Consider the following 14,375-nt stretch of genomic DNA (forward strand, 5'->3'; position numbering starts at 1 on the left):
AACACCACACAGAGAGGCAAAGAGGATTCCAAGGTCAGGAAAATACTGGTAAGAATGGTCAGAGAGCCGATGGTATATACAGTATCTGTAACTCGCACACTGATATATTTTGGAAGGCTCAGGTTACAGATATGTTTGAGAAACCTACTCGTTAATGTTGATTCCTCTTCTTTCTCCTCCACAATAGTTTCAAACACAGACTCCACCTGTGAATTACAACAAAATATTCAACAGATTGTTTTCCAGAATCAAAACATTCATTTGTATCAATCACTAAAACAGAAATTAGTTGATTTGAAATGTATCCCTCCTTTATATTTGAGCTACAGGCTGATGCTTCCATTACAGCCATTATTTTCTGGTGTGTGTGTGAGGTGTATATACTGACACAACCTGACCGCTTCATTGTTCAGCATACATGTATTATTTGTTTGTGAGTCTGACAGACCAGTGCCTGGTTTGATTGTGTCAATGTTTAATAAGAAACAGAAATGGTGGAAAAGTGTCACTGACCCTATCCAGCAGGAGCACCCCACTTTCATCCATGTTGAAATGGGCTTTGATGCCTTTGGACTCTGCGTCTGTGTGCTTCTCAAAGCTGTTACCTACTCCAGAGAGTTTGACTGTAGTCAGGTTCAGAGAACCAAACACGCTGCAAAACCGAACGGACAGGGAGAGAGGAGAACAGGGCTTACATTAAAATCACAAGGGAATAAAGTGATGGGTTACAGCCAAAATGTGGAACGGATCATTCATTGGAACTTTTTTCCCAGAGCTCCAGGATGCACAAAAAAATGCTAAAGCAAGCAGTGAACCAACCTGAGGTCGTCCTGACTTAGGAAGCTGAGGTCGCCGTAGTTGATATAGAAAGCAAAGTCATTGCTGTAGCGGTTGAATGTGATGACCTTGCGCTGGGGGTAGGGCGCCATCCTCTGGAAGAGGATACGTTTGTTGTGTTTCAGGGTTTTGATCCCCTCTTCCTCCGTCTCACGGGTGAACTCCACCTGATGGACACGTACTTAGTTATCCTTGGATTCAGGATTTCTTTTTACAACTGTGAACACTGCATGGCATCCTATTTGGACTTTGGTCCATTGTACAAATGAGTGATACTAAAAAAACAAAAAACTGCACATGCATTTTGGAGTGGAGACGCATCACCTCTATAGCAGTGTTGTTAAAATGCAGAGGATTACCAGTTTACCAACCAAGGATTTATATTCATCTATCAGCAAAAGCTGTTGGACATTTCCGAAGATACATTTTGAAGGTGATGTTATATAAATGCGTCTCCAGCAGCACGAGTCAATGACCTGCACTGACCTGAATGGGGAAGACAGCTGCATCTCGGACCAGGAAAGGTTTGACCTTAAAGGCCTTGCTGAGGGCAGCAGCCTGGTACACGGCGCCCATGGCTGCTGCCTCGTCTGCGTTGATGTTCTTTCCCAGCTCCTCTCTGCATGGAAACGTATTCAATTACACCTGCAGCTATTCTCTGCCCAACCAAACCTGCAGAACTCTTCTTGCCAGTGGGGTGTACTAAGAAGCTGGATTAGTGGGTTAGCAGGTATGTTGCGCTCAAAGCCTGGGTCAGCTGTGACACAAATGTTGCTCTCTTTTAGCATCACTGTATCACAATCGTAACTCAGGATTTCAACCAAACCTGGTCTGGAGGAGGTTTTCAACTGAGACCTAGAGCTGAGACCTAGACTTTCAGGTTAGATCGGCTCTTTAAAGCTCAGAGCAGCTTCCTAAACTTCCTTTATGAGAGACACAGGTTCTCATCAGGGGGTCTTCACTGTTTTATCGTCCCTGTTGGACCTTATGTTGAAAATGTTACACAAAGAAGTTGGTGATGCCGAAAATCGGAGCAAATGACGCTGTACACGCCCTTTTTATGAGAATGCACATTGAAACTATAGCAGAAACCCTGGCCTGACAAATTAACTCTAAAGTGAGCTTTGTGGGTACGTTTAACTCTGATTGAGAGCTTCGTATTTGTCGATCCAGGTTATCCAAAGAAACCCTGGGGATGTCCAGTGCACTTCGTAGTACACCCCGCTGGTAGGTTTTAACTCGGTACAAGGACTTTTCCTTGGTGTCGTTTTTGTGCATATGAAGAGTCATAAGTAAAGTAGGAGGATCAAATGTGGAATCAAAGTTCACATTAATGAAGAATATGCAGTTCTTTATGTTCATTTTTGAAAGTGAAAGTGATGACACTTACTTCTCCACCGATTTGAGCAGCACTTCCTGAACCTTGGGGACACGGGTGGAGCCACCTACTAAAATCACCTGCTCAATTTCCTCCTGTTGGCAGAATCATAGGGACTGTTTTGCAAAAATGACTTTGGAACCTTCTGTTGTTAAAGGTTTGTCCAAGAGTTATAAAGCATGATACCATATCATATGTTTATAGGAATCTATATTGTTAATATGACTCCGTTCATCTTCCAGTTCTAGTTCTAGCTTTTCCCTGTCCTGTGTCTGCAGGGACCTACAGGCAAACCTCCCACAGGGATCAACAAAGTTTCATCTCCTGCTGTCAAGTGGGACAACCAAGCACACTTGATACTGTACGATGTGTAGAGCCATGTAATGAGGACTGACCAGCTTCATTTCTGCGCTGCTGAGGGCATCCTGCACCGGGCCGGGCACTCTTTCAAAGAGATCAGCACACAGCTCTTCAAACTCAATCCTGGTCACCTTCGCTTTGAAGTCAATGTCATCCATCAAACCTTCCACCTGAAAAAACACATTTCCTTTCACTGCAATGGTACTACATCCAAATGGTAAGATTATCTGAACAGTCTGGATCACTGATCAGAAGAGACTGCAACATTAGCAATACCTTAAACAACCAATTTAAGATTCAAAATCAGCACTCTGCAATTTTGACAAACGTGAATATCAAGTCATTTTCCAGGTGCTCCGGACGTATTTTCACCTCGGTTTTAGAAGCACAACAAGCAAAATGGACAGAGTTGCAGGTTCACATCCCTAGACTCACCTGGGCCATGAAGTCCAGGTTTGCACTAAGCACCGTCTTGAGTCTCTGAGCCTCTTTGAGGAGCTTGGCCATGGCCCGGTGGTTCTCCCTCACATCTTTCTTGCTCTTCTTCTGCTCGTTGAACAGTTTGGCCAGGTGGTCACGGAGTCGCAGGTCCATCTCAAAGCCCCCCAACCCACGATCAAACCTACAGCCAGAACATGAGAAGCACACCTTAGTCGGAGGACAGAATTACCATTTCTAAATGTGGTTAGGGGGGGTTTAAAATCGTCTGACAATCAAAAGCAGTGCAATTCCGGCACAAAATCATCCCATAGTCTTTATCAGCATTTACATAGATAAAATAAGCCATCGAGACAGGTTTTTTGTGTAACAAATATTGGCGGAAAAATCTGGTAGAGTCGCTAACAGCCGCATGCAGCTAACAGTGATTAGTGCGGGGCAGTACAGTGAAGGCATTTTGACCACTAATACAGCAAACCTCTGCAGCAGCATGAGAAGAGTCCCTACACAGAAAACAAAGAACCAATGGGCTCCTTCCTTTTAGATTGACCTTGGTAATCCACTTGAATGGACTTTACTATGAGAAGAGTTGGTACAGGGGCCAGTTGGTAAGTCTTTAAAACCCTCTTTTAATAAACTCTGGCTTCACTAACTACGCTGTAGCTGCTTTGTTTTCGGTGTAGGGACTCTTATCATGCTACTGCAGAGGTTTGCTGTTATTTTCAGCAGTATTAGTGGTTAAAAAAGACGGTGAATGCCTTTACCGTGCTGTCCCGAGCTAATCACTATTAGCTGCATTTGGCTGTTAGCAACCTTGTGGGATTTCTCCGTTAATAGTTTTTACACGAAAAAAAAACAGTCTCCATGAATTATTTGATGTATGCAAGTGCCGAAAAAGACCATGGGATGATTATGCACTGGATTACACTTTTTTATTGTTTCTTTTATAGTGAAAGACACTGCAGGTTAAACGAACACCCACATCTGTATCTGAGGATATTAAGAGCTTAAGGCCCAGGCAAGATCACGCAATAATGCTCCCACAAAACCCAGTCATTAAACCTGAGAATTATTTTTTCACTCTCAATCCCCTTTAATTAAAAGTAAGTGTAAGTGTGCAGAAGGGATTACATCACCACACCAGCCCCTGGTCCTTGTTGAGTGTCACCAAAATAAATATATCCACTCTCAACCACAGGTTGGTGCAGATTACTAGTTTTACCTTAGCAAATAGTATTTCCTAAATAATTAAAGACACTCTAGACCAGCAATTCACCATTTTATCCTGTTAGACATTTGTGTGAAATGTAAGAATTAGTGTAGGAATTGCTGAGTTATGGGAAAAAAAGTTGAGTGACCTTTGACCTCCGAAATTGAATCAGTTCATCTTTCAGTCCAATTGGACATTTGTGCTAAATTTGATGGAAGTTCCTCCAGGAGTTTCTGAGATATCAGGGGGACAACCTGAAGCATAGTGCCTTCAGCCACAACTGTCATCAGCACAGAGGCATTCAAAACTTTCCAGGTTTTTATTTTTATTTTAAAAGGTTAATATTTTCCAGTTTCTTTCCTCTTCTATATGGTAAACTGAAACTTTCTTTCACCATTTTCTGATCTTTTATGATACTGATTTTAGAAAATTAAAGAGCACAGTGTCATTGTCTTAAATCAGTAGAATCTTTTTGTCTAACATGATTATGTGACACTGTCCACTCAATGATTAAAACAGAGCTTCTCACAAACAGAGATAATTTATCACACTATCAGACAAATGGGGATAGCTGCACATAAGGTTTCTTTCATATTTCATTCCTGACAGTACAGTGGAAACCACTATATTCACTGTTCGAGCTCAGGATAACATAGGACAACTTTATGAGCAGTAATACTCAATGAGATGGTGATGGAAATAAAACATATACCCATCATTGTCTTTTATTTGGGAATAAATACATATGTCATCAGATGCACCTTATCAGGGGTTCCCTTCAATTCTTTGAGCCTTTTTACCCACAGACTATCTGGACTCTCGCTCTGTGACTTGGAACAGTGTTTAAGTGCATCACATAACAGTTGTGCGATTACTTTTCCCCTGAGTGAATAAGGTAGATAAGGTATCACCGTTTCATTTCATGGCATATGAAGTTCTGTTGATGTCCTATGTGATTTTAGGTGAGGGCCCTGCTAACAGCGGTGTCATCAGCCAAACACATTTGTATGTCTTCCTCTAATCTTGAAACCACTTTTCGGGTTTCCACTACTTTTTAACCACGGAAAATATGTTGCACATTTATTTTCAGATTTTCCTACCCATAATCCACGATAACATTTGCAGTGTACAAAAAAATCAACTAAAGCTGCAAAAAAGTGATATGTGTGAACAGCTCAGACCTAAATATTAAGACTTTAATGTGGAAGTGTCTCCAAAAACAGGAATTAAACTCCCACTGGTTTGAATTTTCCACAATTGTGCATGTTTGTATAACAGTATGGTAATACAAACAGATGCACAATTGCACAATGCATGATGTTTTGGGCAATTGTTGTCATTTTATTTTGCTAATTTAATGGTCTGTGCCTGTGGTTTGCTTTAGCACATATATTTTTTACAGTACTTACCAATATGATTTTAATTGCATAATATCTTATCTATTTAATATGGAACACCTTTTATCCCTGTTTTAAAGGGAAATTCCGGCGTAAAATCATCCCATGGTCTTTTTCTGTGCTTACATACATCAAATAAGCCATCGAGACTGTTTCTTTCGTGTCTGTAAAATGACCATGGGATGATTTTACGCTGGAATTACACTTTAAAAAGGTTTTACTATAGAAGACAAAGTTAATTTGAAATGATGTGCATATTTGCAAACCTCAAAGACAACAGTCCTGACAGTGAGAGGCTGCTGATCCATTAGATCCACTCAACCCCCAGCTGACAGAAACATTCCTAATGCATGGATCAGTGGACTCACCCGACACCTCGGATCTGTAACTGGGGCTGGGTGCCAGACTCCTTGGTTTTGACTGTCTGATAAGTGACGATGGTGGCAGTTGTGCTGCCCGAGCCCATATCATAAAACATAACATTCTGAAAGGAAACAAGATCAGATATTCATCAATTTTAGTCACTTGTTAGTTGAGCTTGTTTCCTACACAGTGACAGATACAGCAGGAAATAGATTAGTATCAAGTACTCCTCTAGTAGATGGTGAGATACATTTGAGGATAAAGCTGTGGATATTCTATAGCTTGAAAAAAACATAAAGAACAAAGTTATTAGTTAGTCTGTCTTTCAATACTTTCGGAAAAGTGTATTGGCAAGACTGTTGCAATGCGATACCTATCATGACACAGGGGTTACGATTCAGTGTACTGCAAAATATTCTGATTTTAGGAAAGACTTTCATAGTACATATACATTACATTAGAACACATTTATACTGCCAAAAACTGGATTTTCATAAAGTGGGCATATCTGTAAAGGTTAGAGTCGTGGGTTAAGAACCCATTTACATTCACATATCTTGAGGTCAGAGGTCAAGTGACCACTCTGAGAATGACTATGCCAGATTTTCCTATGTCAACATTTAGCTTAACTTAGGAGTGTTATTTCTCAAACTTCCTGACAAGCTACTGACATGGTAGGTACTGATGGTTTCCTTAGGCCGTCTAGTTTCATATTAAATGGAGCCCGCTATAGTCTCTTAAAGACAGTAATGTTGGAAGGGATCACCAGCACCCCTGAGGGTCTCAGAGGGGTCATTTAAAATCAATAAAGTGTTTTCGAGAATCGATACAGTATCACAACACATAATATTGCGAAACTGAAGTGTGTAGATATTTTTTTACATCTGTATTTCTGACTTCACTACTCTAGTCTATGGCATTCAACTGCATGTCCATTGGTTCCTCCTGAAGACGCACATCTTTGTAAATGACTCACAAATATACAGTGTTATTTCGATAAAAGGATCAGTGGTGTCTTAAAACAGCAGGGGTCTCATTTATAAAGATGCTGTGCACAAAAGCCTTGCATAAACAGGCAGAAATGTGCGGTGGCAAACGTTGGTATTTATAGAAAAATGATTTGCAGAGAAGCATGCATATCCCTACGCCAACTATCACCCATGCGTAGAGATCCTGCAAAGTTTTTCTGACTCAGGAATCAGGAACACTCAATGGAAACACCATGAAATACAGCTGAGTCAGCAGAAAAAACACACACATTGACTATAAAATAATTGGCAACAAATGTATAGAGCCTAGTTGTACTTGTGGATAGGCTATACTGATGGAACACAGTTAAGATGCAGTTAGAATTAATCATCAGGTCTACATGATTTTAATCACGTGTTTAACTGAATTTTAGAACTGCATACTTCGGCAGGTGTGTCCGTTATAATAATGCTTCTTTATTTCTTTTCTCACTTCATACATATAAACACATTAAGGCCTGCCATATTATTCACAGTTTTTAAACAGCCCTCGATATTTTAAATATGAATATGCTAAACTTCGGTCAAGCTAACTTGATTCACAGCAGCGGTGACATGTTGCCACTCGTTTGGTTTATATGCATTTGAAATGTCTCTACTGAGGCTTCCAAACACATTTTTGCCGTGCTCAACCTCCATTTCCTTCTCAGAGAACCTTGCTTTTTCCACCATCTTCTGTGTCATTTTCCTCACCTCAGTCAATCCAACGTCCTCATTGAGATATCGTCCATATTCATGAGCTATTTAGCATATGCCATTTATGGTTGATAGTGGGAGGACACTGGGTGGAGATCATCCTCGCACAATTCACCGCAGGTAGGAATTTATCTGTATTTATAAAGGATAGACTGCGTGCAAATGCAGTTTTATAAATGAGGCCCCAGGACACCGTAGTTTTTCAAATTATAAACAGGTGTGCGTGCGTGCGTGCGTGCGTGCGTGCGTGCGTGCGTGCGTGCGTGCATGACTAAAGTGTGTTCAACAGTGTGGCTCACTGATGTGTTTCTCTATGACACAGTTGAAGACATATCAGGCTGTGACACACACTAAACTCGTTAATACACACATCCATTGTAGGTATTCAGTAGTAGGTTTAGGCCTGCACATTGGATTTGTTGTCAAGAGAAAAATATATATATATATATCAGCGGACTCATTCTTTAACGTGTATTCAGTGATGCTGAATGTACACCTTAACTGTGTTGTCGATATCTTTCCTCCTGAAGACCCCGTAGTTCAAGGCCACGGCTGTGTTGTCATTGATGAGTTGAAGAACCTTTAGACCTGCCATCTGTGCAGCCTGCAGGACCGCCCTGCGCTCCGCCTGGTTGAAAAAGGCTGGGACGGTGATCACTGCGTCTTTGATTGGTTGTTCTGTGAGTTGGAGAGATTAAGAGAAGGGAGAAAGAAAAAAAACGTAGTGATATGCTTCACATATTCAAACATGTCATACAATGATGCGTCTTCGTCCACAGGCAAACTGACCTGCAAAGTCCTGCGCCAGTCCACGAGAATAATTGAGCATCATGCCAAGGAGCTCCTCAGGTGTGTACTGCATTTCTCTGGAAGAAGAAAAGCAGCAAGCTAGAGGTCTCAGTCTAAGCCAGAATTGTACTTCTTTCTATACTACTATTACTACTACTACGAGCTACAGCAACTCAGCATCTGTCATGTTATTAGAAAGGATCTGTGATTATCAGTAATGAAAAAGTGTATTCAGAGGTGAAACTTATGACAAGCATCTACATTGAAACTTTTCAGAAATAAAGAAACAGGGGACTTTTATTGGGAAGAGTTTAAAGGAAACAAAATTTCATGATGCGCTGTTTTACAGTCGCTCTACAAGCTCGCCCAAACAGCAAATGTTATGACGAAAGAATAGGAATGTCTGTAGTAATATAAAAATACATTTGATCAAACTAAAAATAATGCGATTGTCTATCGGCGGACCTCCGTGCTGACACAGAACACCGGAACAAAAACACACACCCCCGACAGTATGAAAGGAACACCCAGAAACCAAGATTCACTCTCAGTGGTTTCTGTGACATGAGAAATACTTTTATGATCTTTAAAAAACAGAAACAGCCAAAATACAGAGCCACCATAGAGCTGGCCACTGAAGACACGCCTTCAAGGGGGCCGTTGCGGTGGAAAAGCACATCCCTGCCGTGCTGGGCTGGCGATAGAGTCAAGTCGCATCAGAAAAAGGCCATTAACGATAAACAGAGCACCCCTATGACTGTAAACGGAGGATTACTATGCAAACGACTTTAAACACTCAATATTACAAATGGATAAACAAATTAGTTCATATAGCATTTAGAAGCAGGGGAAATAAAGAGACTTACTCTGAGCTCTTAAAGTAAACTGTGCTTCTCACTGGGTCCTCCTGCAGCTGGTGCTCAGGGAAGCGCTTCTGGTACAGCGCCACCTGGAGGTTATCATGCTTCTTGCCCAGGAGGCTTTGGAGGTGTCTATAAACAGTTTTGGGGTTCTTCACAGACTGAAACATATCCAATATGTGACCATTAATAGCGTACAAGGAAAAGATCAATATTACTTTGATTTTTTTTAATTATGCATTGACAGTGCAAGTGATATTCATCAAATTAATATGATATTCTAGCAAACTCAATTTGCTAGAAGTCATACCATTCCTAGCGCACTGTCTCCCAAAAGTCTTTCATTTTCCTTGAGACATACAGCCAAGGGAGTTTTCCTCCTTGACTCCCTGAAGATAAAGACAACAGATGTAGGGTTCAGCTCTGAAGAGTAATTTCATTCTCTATTACCATGCCTTTTTACTTTGGCTGTCCATTCATTTAGCATGTTCTTGAAGTGAAATTCCGGCATATTATTGTCCCATAGTCTTTTTCCACACTTGCACAGACCAAATAAGCCATCGAGACAGTTCTTTTTTGTGTATGAACTATTAACCGAGATATCCCGGAGAGTCGCTAACAGTCGGATGAGGCTAACACTGATTAGCTCGGATTTCTCCGTTAATAGTTGATACACAAAAATAACCTTCAATGGCTTATTTGATGTGTGCAACTGTCAAAAAAGACCATGGGATCATTTTACGCTGGATTCAGACTTAAGAAAAGGTGAGGTGGGCAAGCAACGTGTGCACACTCACTGCAGCATGATCATAACATCCAGTTATACTCACTTGTTAAGAACAATCTCCATCGGCACACCAGGTTTCACTATTGCCATTTTCATCCACTCACTGCCCAGGTCAACTGACATGACAGCCACAGTGTCTGCAAACACAAAGACATGAGTTACGAAAAGCTGCTGAGGACAACAAGTAACACCAAAGACACTGAGGCAGTTGCATTATTATTGATGTGGCTCATGCATTTCCAAACACTGATCAATGATAGCTGTATGTACTCATCAGTGTGGCAGTGTTGGAACACTAGATTCTTGCTAAACAGGCAATCTGTGCAGTTCAGTCTCTTATGGTTGACAGAACTGCGAGCAGGGTTAGGGTTAGGTTTTTTTTTTCAGGTTTGAAAAATACATCTGCGTAGTGTTGATGGCTCATATTACCTGTGTGAGAAGGCAACATTGCCACAACAAGGCAGAAGAGAACAACCAGAGGAAGCTTCCTCCCCCACATGATGAGCTGTAAGGATGAACACATGAAACATTTCATTATATAATCAACTGAATGGATTTTCACAGGATTGTCCTAACCTAGTACAGGAGTCCTACACATTCTCCATTTCTAAATTCCACACTTTTCCAGACTTCTCAGAGGATTTTTCAGTCAATATTAAACATCTCAATACCAATTGTTAGATGCTCATTATGTCAATAAATGGTTTTAAAATCTAACAATTACCAGGTATGTTAAACTCTGACTGTGTATGCCATTATGTTGCCATGTAATTAGAGACATTTATACCTATGTATTGTAGCTCATATAAGTGAATGAATTCTAAACTGAGACATGCTGTAAACCTGTAACACTACAGACAGGAACAGTAGGGATGGACAATTAACCAGAAACTACACAGAAAAACATAAGTCTGTGCTTTATTGGCTTTAGATTGAGTAAACATACTGTAAATAAAGAAAATAATAATAAATACAAGAAATCATAAACAGGGGCGCCGTAATGGGTTAGTTACGACGATTCTAAGGGCCCATGACTGACAGGGGCCCTAAGATATTAGAACATGAGGAAATTGTATTAAATGAACCTGTCATCTTTAATCAATGATTCCATCAATAAAACGTTTTTTGTCCAGTGAAATAAGTAAAATTAACGGTTAATTTAACTGTTTTCTGACAAAAAAAACCTGTATTTAGAAGTCATGGTTTGCTCCTCTTCTCTACCTAGCGTGACCCGCGAAACCGTTTGTATGAGCGCGAGAGACAGAAGTGTGGACAGGACTTTTTTATCACGGATATAAGAGAAGAAAAAAGAAAAAGTATTGAAACGAGGCACAGGTGAGGTGAGACAAGAGTCTTTTCTCATGGCTCAGGATGTGCTAAGCTACTGCTAATAAAAACGGAACCCTTCCTGTGCAGTGCAGCTTCACATTGAGAGCGTGTAACTGCTAAAAGTGAGGTGACTTTTATTTTAAAGCAGACACAGGATGTAGCGTTCACATAAAGCCCTGTTGACACACTAAATATTCACACTAACTGTATTGTTTAGTTCACACTAAATATTCACACTAACTGTATTGTTGAGTTTACACAGAACAGATTTTTAAAAATTCATTCATGCCGACTTGGCCATACTGTTCAGCATTTTAATCAAAACAGAATTGACTGGACACTCGTTTTGATTCATTATTGATTTATTTTTAATGAATAAGTCTATTTTAATTAAAAAATAAAATACACAGGTCACTTCAGACGGTACTTGTACTGCATATTCTATTTAAAATGAGTATAAATGTGCAAAATCCAAGTGTAATTTTTTACAATAACTTCTAGTTCACGTGACTGTGTCCAAATGTTGTAGTCACTTGGTCACCTGTCCCCATGCCTATCAACTTTTCTGGGGGAAACCCTGCATATTATGACTTTATCTTAAATCACATAACATTCACTTGGAAACGTTTTACTGGTCTAAACCTATTTTCTTGTTGCAATACTTATGCTATAGATTTTTTTTGTCAGAGCTGCTGATTTTCTGACATCCTTTCAATATCCTGTCCATAGCATTGTATACTTTTTAGTGATATCTCAAAAATAAAGCTTTATTGTGAAACAGAAAATGTCTTTTGTTGCCAACAGTTTCCTGTAGTAAAGGTTTACTTGAAACGCTCACCTTTTCTTGGGCAATATTTGAACTTTTCAACCCTAGATCAAACACAGTGTGACGCAAATGTACTTATGAATGAATCAGGAAAGAATATAGTGATGTTGCACTATGAGTAGAGTTATTTAAAGCTTAAATGGGTCAGTTGGGTTCTGGGCGTCCCATTACAAAAATGGGACATGGTTGGCGTGGCTGGTGCCTGGTTGGGGGGCCCAGTGTGACATCTTTTCATGGGGCCCCGAATCATAAATAAAATGTAGACACGTATGGAAAAAAATAAATAAATGAGAATCGCAGTCGCACGGTGAACTGTAACCATGGTAACCCAAAACCATTCTACAGCCAGCTTCATTAGTTTGGTGTCATCTACAGGTCGGCTGTGTTTTGTTAGTAAACTTGTGTTGATTTGCATTCTTATACATTAATATATTTCATTTTAGAAAGTGAGAGAATAGTCTAGAAACACAAACTCTTTTCCCGTTTCCAAACTTATCCAGACCTGCAAATGACTAATTCAATTCCACCTACTGGTATTTTCCAAGTCAGCTTTGAACCTTACCGAACACCACCATCTGTTTATCAGTACCGAACACCACCATCCTTACATCAGCACCGAACACCACCACCTAATCCCCTGCACTGAAGAGATGCTGTTGCCGGTCCTTTTCGTTCCTGATGAGCCCGATCTCCCACTGGAAAAGCCCAGCCTGCCGTGTTTGCTCACTTCACTGGGCTTCTCCACAAGTAGACACGAGGATATTTACAGCATCCTCAGTCTTTCGATAAACGTCCAATCACTCCTTATGTTTCCTTGTGCTTCTTCAGTGCAAATGTACAGTGGCGTAGTTAGTGTGCAACTACCAGGTAGTGCCATAGCCTTTGATCGAGGATATGCAAAGCAGTGAATGCACCTGATCCCACCCACATAGGTGTAGACAGTTCCACACACGTGGCCTTAATATTAACATTAATACCATTGTCAAGTTTGAATATTGCATAAAGCTTAAATATCTGATATAAACCAGTCCGCACTCAGAGGAAAGTGTGGCTTTCATGTCCAATGGTGTAAATGCATGCTGCAGCCACAGCTTCAAATTCAGATGAACTACAGAAGACCAGGAGCAGCTTGTGCAGAAGGCAGAGCACACCCGGCAGGCTGCACAGGAACTTCTGAGGCAGCGACGCGTGGGTGCAGCGTGGGTGCAGCATGGATGCACAGCTCGAACCCTCGTTGATATTAGTGTTATTAAACTGACAGTCGATTCTTTGTGCTTCCGGAGAGCACCTGAATGAATTGGCCAGTCACAGGAGAAGTTGCGGTTGTGTCTTTAGCCAAGTTGGATACAACAATTATTGCTAACGCGTTACACCACTAACGTTCACCATTCACTTCAGACACAACCGGACCATAAGGACCATCACTGGAACTGTCCTAATGAAAAGCGAGCACTTTGGGATGGAGGAAACCGCTCGAACATGAGTTGACAGCTGCCGTTAGCTAGCTCACTGTCTGACAACCATCATTATAACAAAGCATGAGTGACACACTGTGCCGTGGTATCAACTGACCTTTCCTCGGCGGTGACTGTGGTTTCCCAGGCGGGTTCGGGGCTAAGTTGCCCTGCTCTCGCCTTGATTCAGAGCCTCTTTGTTGTCACGCTTGGTCGTTTTTGGTTCTCCTTATCACCGGCTCTCTCTCAGCGGTCGGGCCCGGAACGCGGCGTCACCTCATTGGATCCACTGAAGCCGCTGCTGGGAGAAACGCTAACGTTAAACTAACAACGACAAAACAAATTGTTTCCGGTTAGCATTTCAGCGTAAAACACACCGTAGATAAACAACCCAACCGATTCTAATTCCAAATTGACAATTAATAACACATATATTATAACCAATAGTAAATGGGTATCTAACGTTATATCGCAAGTTAGAGAGAAACCGTATTGCTGTGGCGACCCTCCGACCATTTTCTTCCTCCTAATGAAAATAAAGTTATTCACAGTAGGATTTGGTTGGACTTTGGTATAAGCATAGTAATCATCTCATCTCAGGTCAGGTCTGGGCTATGCTAAGT

The 14,375-nt window shown here is 40.9% G+C and overlaps 1 protein-coding gene across 1 annotated transcript in view; it reads right to left on the reverse strand.

Annotated features, from left to right (window-relative positions):
* Positions 1-14,008, reverse strand: part of hyou1 (hypoxia up-regulated 1) — a 29,038-nt gene extending 15,030 nt beyond the window's left edge. Inside the window, exons 1-15 of the mRNA XM_083927549.1 lie at positions 13,871-14,008; positions 10,573-10,648; positions 10,187-10,280; positions 9,667-9,745; positions 9,363-9,517; positions 8,497-8,573; positions 8,204-8,385; positions 5,989-6,104; positions 3,011-3,197; positions 2,611-2,745; positions 2,228-2,310; positions 1,324-1,456; positions 820-1,004; positions 514-652; positions 149-206 (exon numbers count right to left, since the gene is read on the reverse strand). Coding sequence (XP_083783675.1) covers positions 149-206; positions 514-652; positions 820-1,004; positions 1,324-1,456; positions 2,228-2,310; positions 2,611-2,745; positions 3,011-3,197; positions 5,989-6,104; positions 8,204-8,385; positions 8,497-8,573; positions 9,363-9,517; positions 9,667-9,745; positions 10,187-10,280; positions 10,573-10,642 — 1,693 coding nt within the window. The 5' untranslated portion in view covers positions 10,643-10,648; positions 13,871-14,008. The remainder of the gene's footprint in view (positions 1-148; positions 207-513; positions 653-819; positions 1,005-1,323; positions 1,457-2,227; positions 2,311-2,610; positions 2,746-3,010; positions 3,198-5,988; positions 6,105-8,203; positions 8,386-8,496; positions 8,574-9,362; positions 9,518-9,666; positions 9,746-10,186; positions 10,281-10,572; positions 10,649-13,870) is intronic.
* Positions 14,009-14,375: the final 367 nt, after the last annotated feature.

The sequence above is a fragment of the Echiichthys vipera genome, assembly GCF_963691815.1.
Source record: "Echiichthys vipera genome assembly, chromosome: 14".
Classification (NCBI taxonomy): domain Eukaryota; kingdom Metazoa; phylum Chordata; class Actinopteri; order Perciformes; family Trachinidae; genus Echiichthys; species Echiichthys vipera.